This window comes from Trachinotus anak, unplaced genomic scaffold, assembly GCF_046630095.1.
Source record: "Trachinotus anak isolate AG129_WGS33_773 ecotype Australia unplaced genomic scaffold, CSIRO_AGI_Tana_v1 ptg000031l, whole genome shotgun sequence".
Taxonomy (NCBI): Eukaryota; Metazoa; Chordata; class Actinopteri; order Carangiformes; family Carangidae; genus Trachinotus; species Trachinotus anak.
Genome location: NW_027273882.1, coordinates 3017001 through 3024787, shown reverse-complemented (window position 1 = coordinate 3024787; position 7787 = coordinate 3017001). Strand labels below are relative to the sequence as shown.

The window sequence follows — 7787 nt, the reverse complement described above, 5'->3', positions numbered from 1 at the left end:
CTGCTGCTGCTATGCTTCGCCTACATGTCTTGTTTAAAAACTTAAAACCCTTTTAAGTATTTGTGTTTTATACAACATACACTCATGTGTCCTTTTTTTAGGAACACCTAGCTAAAACTTATGCAGTTTAATGCAACAGCCCTAATTTTTATTTTTTTTATTTTTGTTTTTGACTGTTTCCTCTGATGTGATCATTTTAATACTATACAATTAGAGTTTTTTTTTAAATTATGACGATGTTTTTCTGTATCTAAATCAGTGATTTATAAGCAGGTCAAATGTAATTTCAGTGATACCAGGCACCATAAATCATGAAGTATGCATCTATAAAAAAAGAGATGTAGCAGTCTGAACTAAACTCCAAACATGTTTTAATAAGTTATGTGTTTCCTTAATGAATTCATTAAGTTTACAATCAGCTACAAACAGTAATATCAAAATACAAAACATGAAAAACATGATTATCTTGTTGAAATATTTACAGTTCTAAAAGTCATCCTTGGAAATTTAACCATTTTGGAGAAGCTGGAAAAAAAACATTGCTTTAGAACAAACAAAGTTATTGTGCTACAAAATGGCTTTTAGCCGATACAAATTGGTACAAAGGTAGACAAAGGTATCTGCAGTAAGTCAAGTTGTATGGCCAGGTCCCTCTGACATTCAGCCCAGGTAGTCACAGTTCACAGCAGAATGACTACACTGAACACTGACAATCACATTGACCAATCGGCTGCCTTGGGGGCAGCAGTACTCAAAACTGGCCCACAATAAAAACACAAAATAAAACCACAAAAACACAACAGATTTAAAAAAAATCTGCTACTGTGCCATGTATTGTATTCTTCCTGAGCATTTTTAGATTGATTCCTCCCGTTCATAAATAGTCTACAGAAACATATATGGCTCAAAATTTCATTGTCTGGATATTAAAGCATTAGTAAATGACTCTTACAAATGTAGGCCACGGTCTCTTGTGGATTTAGCCGTATTAGTCACATTTTTATTTATCCTCCTGTTTGCCTGGTAACTATGTGACTGTTAAAATTTTGCACACTAAATCTAAATGGTGTTCCTCAGGCCGTGCTGTGACTGGAGTCATGGAGGCTAAGCTACTCTTTTTTCGTCAGACCTTCACCGTTCAAACGTGGGTAAATGGCAATAGCAGAAGCTGGGACAGTTTTAGACCTTCGTTTGGATGGGCGACAACACATCAGGTAGAAGATCTCTGCTACGTTGAACAGGAGAGAGATACAGGACATTACAAGCATGAAGATGATGAAGATGGTCTTCTCAGTGGGTCGAGACATGTAGCACTCTACAGTGAAAGGACATGGAGCTCGGGAGCAGACGACTCTTGGGTCCATGACGAACCCATACAGATAATACTGCCCCACAATGAACGCAACCTCCAGAACGATTCTACAAACAATGGAGGTCATGTAGGTTCCCAGCAGGTTTCCTTTTATCTCGACATGGCCTTTATCATCAGAGTACTTGGGAGATTTAATGTTGTCACTGTGAGTTTGGTTGTATTGTCTCATCTTGTTCTCTTTGTGGATGACGTGGAGCACATGACCGAGGTAGATCAGCGTTGGTGTCGAGACAAAGATAATCTGGAGGACCCAGAATCGAATGTGTGAGATTGGGAAGGCGTGGTCATAGCAGACGTTCTTACAACCAGGTTGTTTGGTGTTACAAATCATATTGGACTGTTCATCACCCCAAACCTGCAATGTTCAAAAAGAAATTATTATTATTACATGCATATGTACAACAAATGGACTGAGAGTTTAGTTATTTTTATAAAGAGGTGTTTAATTTTGCTTATAGATTAGCACAAGAAACCACATAGAAACCACTGGTGGCATCATTGTGGAGGTGTACTGAAGTATTGCTTTGTGCAACTGGTGGCTATAAGGTATTAACCAACTGGGCCACAAAATGCCATTCTAGACATAAAATGTTGGGGCCAAACAAACATTTAATAATAGTTTAAGTTAAAAATGATTTTTATATAGGTAAAACAACATGTTTTTTTGTTTTTAACAGGCAAGCAGGGCAATTTAGAAAACCAGACAATCTGACCACTATCTGGTTTTCACAGCAATTGTTACTCAGGAGCTGTAGGCCCCTATTATGGTCACTAGAGGGTGTTATTTCATCTAAATGATGTGAGTGATGCACCACTTTAAGCTACAAAAAATGAATTATGATGAAGAAGAAACGGACCTTCTCTGCTCCAGCTCCGAGGATCATGATCCTGAAGATAAAAAGCACGCTGAGCCAGACCTTCCCAATGACAGTGGAGTGGGACTGGACCTTGTCCAGCAGAGAGGACAGAAAACCCCACTCTCCCATGGTCTCTGATCTGATGAGGAAACGCAAATGAAAATGTCAACTGATTAATTATGATAAAAGTATTACTACTGATTAATAAATGTCATGGTTTTCTTTAAACCATTCAGAGTGAATTATGACATTCCAGGACTCTGTATATTTACGTTGCCGGTCAGATGGGGTAAAGAAAAGGGTTTTATTAAGAAAATTGATTTTTTAGTTTCTCATTAAGTCACTATGTATAATTCCAGTGATTAATTACTAATACATGCAGACCCCACATCTTAAAGCAATCTCATTCATGTAACCAACTATATCCAACTCTGTCATATACCCAATGATTCATATAACTACAGATCTAGTGGAAAAACAAACAAAACAAATCCATGTTAGAAAAGAAGTAAAATGTGATGAAAATGTAATCCATTCTTTATCATATTGATATATATGTATGTTTTCTATGATTAATCACTAATTAATCATTCTCTTTTAAATGACGAGTATATTAATACATAAATCACAATGGTCTAGATTTAAGCAAAAAGACTTTTGTTTCAGAGACTCAATCACATGTCGTAAAATCTTTAATCTATAGAAAGTTCAGAACGTAAAGAAAAAGCAGTAAAATCTTTTACATAACAAAGACTTATCTCGCGCTATTGTACTATATTTATTTGGATGTTAGATAGGAGAGGAATTTATTTTCAGCAGGTGTCTGTATGAACTGCTGCATCTATAAACATGTTTTTTATAAGAAGAAGAGCACTTATTAAAAATGTATCAAAAAAAAAAAACACACTTTAGTATGCAGTGTATTCTAACAACACATCATTGCTTTATCTAATCATGGAACATGTGGAAATACATTTATAATACAGATTTTTATTATTATTATTTATTATGGATAGTGCTTCAGTCTGAATAATTAAATAGTTTAAAGAGTATCTCTGTTCTTAGGCTTTGCCTATACACACTTATACTGAGATGCTAACAACACTCTACCAAGTCAAGAAAATATACTCATAACAATAAATGTCCATATCCATCTTGATATATGTATGTGGAAATAATAAGATTATGTGATATCTTATCTCCAAAATAATAGCATGAAATTTAAGGTTGAATTCTGTACATTTTATAATTTCAATTTTAAAATCTTACCTTTAAATTGAAAAGGTTTTCTTCCAGACAAACAAACCGGTCACCACCTGTGGAGCTGAATGACAGAGAGTCCAGTGCACCAAACAAACCTGTCTGTGGTACCTTGAACTTTAGATTTGAATTTGAATTTGCGCAACCGTGTGAGCTGTCACGTTGACTTGACATCTGAAAATGATAAATCTCAAGGGGAGAATTTTGGGCTGAGCACTGAAAAGATTGCACAGGTTAATGATTAGCAGTGCTACGAAGCAAAATCCACAGCTGGTTTATTGCATTGTTCCTTATTATCACAGTGTGATATATTCTTTTTTTATCATATATATTTACACAGAAAAGGAGATAAAATTCCTCCAAACCAGCCCTGACCCCTTTGGCAATTTACATTCAAATAGCTTTACTAGTTACATATCTACAAAGCCAGTAAATAAATAAAATGAGCACAAGAGACACCTACTACAATAACGGTGCAACGAATACTACGTGAGGATTGAGCATTCTTTTGTTGAGACTGTGCCAACAAAAAGGTTTTTTCTTCATATATTGTGATTTACACGTCTTAACAGACTGAGGAAATATAATAAGCTTCACAAAGATACCTCTATTGTAGAGATTTGGTATTTAAATGAAATAAGTTGAGCAGATCCTCTGGATTTCTTTGTATGTATTTTATCCCCTGAACATATCACACTTTGTTCAAGTTCTGTCTTTATATTTTTTATCTGATTTTACTGTTCTTAGCCTTATATGAAGTCATTCAAATTATCCTTGAATCAGCGGTGGTGGCTAATATCTGTCACTCTACCAACCACTCCCTATTCTGACGTGACATAGGGAGCGTATGCTCTTGTAGAGGTACAATGATTCGTCAAATGACTGATTAGACAATGACCAGATTAATAATTTTGATTATCAGTTAATCATTAAAATGGGGAGCAAAATCGCTGGTTTCAGCATCTTAAATGAGAGTGATTCGTAGTTTTTCCCTCTCTTTTATTATAGTAAACTCAAAATCTTTGGATTTTTTTGATAGACTTGAAAATGTCACCTTGGGTTCAGGGAGACTGTGAATGACAGTATCCACAGTTTTATGTTATTTTATAGAACAATTCATCATTTAATCTAGAAGGTAATCAGTAGACTAATCAATAATGAAAAGTTACAGTATTAAAAGTGTAAATCATACTCTCTAAAAGTAAGTTGTTTGACTTGGAAGTGTAAACCTGTCATCTAAAATTAATAGAATGATGAAACAACATTTTTTTTATCCAACTTTAATCATTTATTAAAAACAATACAGCATACAAAAATGTTTCTACTTCATCAGTAGAAACAGACTCTTCACCATGATCATCATCAACATCATCATCATCGTTCAATAAGGAAATCATTTCAAGACCTAGATAATGAACATGACAATAACTTAAAAGACAGATTCAATAACTGGGCATAGACAAACTTCTGCTCACTCAGATAAATACATCATCAGTATTGCACGCTTTCCATTATTAGATTTCCATTTAAAAAATACAAAATAAATGTAAAATTCCAACAATGTGGCCCTTTAATATTGTTAATTTATGCACTTTATGACTTTTTCCAGCATATAATACCACATTTTTACACAGCTTCTCTTATAGTCTGTCATAAGAAATCTTCACTTCAGTCTCTTAGATGTATTTTAACCTGAAACCAATGGGGAAAATCTTAAACAAGACAATACATTTTAATAGTGAAATCCGTAGTTTTTTAATGACCACTCAATAGTTGTTTATCCTCTTTGGCCCCATCCAGGCTTCCTCCGATACTGCGGCTGCTCTCGAGCTCCATGTTCAGCTTGTTCTGCCTGAGTGTGTCCTCTGCGTTCGGCCACCTGGGAGCTGACAGGCTGGCAGGGTTTTCTGCTGAAGTAATCTTGTGACTGCGATTCCTGGACCCACATCTGACCCTGGTACAAAGCAGGTAGAACACCTCAATGACATTCAGGAGCAGAGAGACGCAGGCCACCACCAGCATGAAGATAATAAAGATGGTCTTCTCTGTGGGTCGGGACATGTAGCACTCTACGGTGAAGGGACAGGGCTTCTTAGAGCAGGGGAACATGGGGACCATGATGAAACCATACAGGTAGTACTGGCCCACGATGAAGGCAGCCTCAATGATGATCTTAACAACAAGCTGAGTCAGGTAGCTCCCCAGCAGGTTCCCCTTGATCTTCACCTTTCCATGTTCATCTGTGTATTTGGGAAGTTTACACAGCCGTGTCCCGCCAGGGCTCAACAGCTTCTCCCTCAGCTTGTTCTCCTTGTGGATGACGTGCATGGCGTGGCCCAGGTAGACCAGCGTTGGCGTGGAGACGAAGATAATCTGGAGGACCCAGAAGCGAATGTGCGAGATGGGGAAGGTCCAGTCGTAGCAGACGTTCTCACAACCAGGTTGTTGAGTGTTACAGATGAAACCCGACTGCTCGTCGCCCCAGACGCTCTCAGCACCTGCACCCAAAACCATGATCCTGAACAAGAAGAGGACGCTCATCCAGATCTTCCCAATGACTGTGGAGTGGGACTGGACCTTGTCCAGCAATGATGACAGGAATCCCCAGTCTCCCATCTTTATAAGTGATGTTCAGCTACTGATCTGTGATGAAAAGAAGGAAAATACAGTAAAAAATTTAACTAATAAAAAGGACAAATTTCCTCATTTTGTTTTAAATAATGCTGCACCACACCGTATTAACTGAAACATTAACCAAAACTTATTATTTAATCAATGCTGCTGTTGGAAGAAAAGGGCTCATTGTTCTGTTTAATTTAGATGAATCATTTTTCTGTTTTCTAACAGGGCTGCATGAGATGAAAGAAGACATCGGAGCCTGCTGAACCTTGAGCTAGTTGGCCAGTATTTTTCTAAAGTAATCATTAGTCAGAATTTTGAACAAAAAAAGGGAAAAGTCAGTGGCATTATATTGATGAGGCATATTAGAAGTAGGGTGGCATAGACATAAAGAAAAATAAAGCTTTCCTTTGGTGAAGCTAACATCAATATTCTGTATAACACAGTTAAGATGATGTGTACTTTAAATACAGTAAACTGTTACTATTGGACAAAACAGAGTGAGTTACATGTAAAGAAATCTGATGCTATTAAAGTACAGAGAAAGCAGTGTAATCACCATTCAAAGGTAAATTAACAGCCTATCACTTTCTTTCAAAAAGTGTATATAGAGAAAAGTACTCACATTTGACTGAACATTTCATTCTGTGTTTTGTTTCCTTACCAATATTGACATTCACTAATAATATTTTTCTTTGCAATTTGTCTCATGATCAATTATCTGTAGGAGAGAGCAGAAATGGTTGCATCTTACCTGCTGACCCGGTCAGAAAGGACTGTCTCTGCTTGTGAGGGATCACTAACTGAAGCTGAACCTTGGCTCACATTGTGTAATACACATCTGGCTTTAGAGTCACGTTGTCCCCGTCAGCAAACGGGATGAGAACAAGAAGACAAGAGTGTAATAATTGACAGGTGTTTATTGTTCAGGGGCTGAGATCCAGCTTTGGGTAATGCCTTAGAATTTTTGAAAATAAACAGAAAAGGTGTGTAATTAAAACAACTGCTCTTATTCAAATATCCAGCATGTATTTGACTGGTTGTGAATGATCAATATCTGTGTAGCTGTAAATACTTTAGTCCCTCCATTAGGGGCCAATTATAGATTAAAGAAATTATAGCCACTTTGGCTTACTTTATAGTCACATAATATTTGTACTGCATGAGCAGCTCTGCAAACATAAACTCATAAATAAATAAGACTGACAGAATTGAAGCATGTTGGTGGCACTGTGAAATTCAGATCAATATTCTGGGATTGGTGCACCATGTTGAAACACTGTATCATTCATTAACTTAGTCATAAACCAGAAATAATTATGGGTGCAAGCTAAATGCAGATAGTCTACAACCAGACGCATTGTTAATAGCTTATCACCAACTTAATTTACAGCCAGTATCAACAGAACGGAAATAACATTCAAAAATCCAAAATCACAATTTTACATAATCTGTGAAGAAATATTACAGAACTACACTTGGTTTGGACACTGAAAATATGCTTAAAGAAACAGTAAAACGTTTTGGGAATAAGCTTATTTATTGTGTTTTCCACCATTAGCTTAATTTAGCAGAACAATCCACCCAGTGCAGACTTCAAGAGATCACTACACCTGGCCAAGATTTTTTTTACAGGTAAGGCAATTAAGATGCAGCCCATTAATTAATGAGCTTTAGAG

The 7787-nt window shown here is 36.5% G+C and overlaps 2 protein-coding genes across 2 annotated transcripts; both read right to left on the bottom strand.

Annotated features, from left to right (window-relative positions):
* Positions 1-354: 354 nt before the first annotated feature.
* LOC139612425 (gap junction Cx32.2 protein-like) lies at positions 355-3669 on the bottom strand. The gene is made up of 3 exons (XM_071467991.1): positions 3499-3669; positions 2230-2368; positions 355-1727 (listed from the first exon to the last, which is right to left on the bottom strand). Exons 2-3 carry the CDS (start codon positions 2356-2358, stop codon positions 1110-1112), a joined length of 747 nt encoding a protein of 248 aa, XP_071324092.1. The 5' UTR covers positions 2359-2368; positions 3499-3669; the 3' UTR covers positions 355-1109.
* A 1084-nt stretch (positions 3670-4753) lies between these two features.
* On the bottom strand, positions 4754-7001 carry gja13.1 (gap junction protein alpha 13.1). The gene is made up of 2 exons (XM_071467990.1): positions 6863-7001; positions 4754-6132 (listed from the first exon to the last, which is right to left on the bottom strand). The coding sequence occupies exon 2, from the start codon at positions 6103-6105 to the stop codon at positions 5245-5247; it is 861 nt and encodes a 286-aa protein (XP_071324091.1). The 5' UTR covers positions 6106-6132; positions 6863-7001; the 3' UTR covers positions 4754-5244.
* Between the last annotated feature and the right edge of the window lie 786 nt (positions 7002-7787).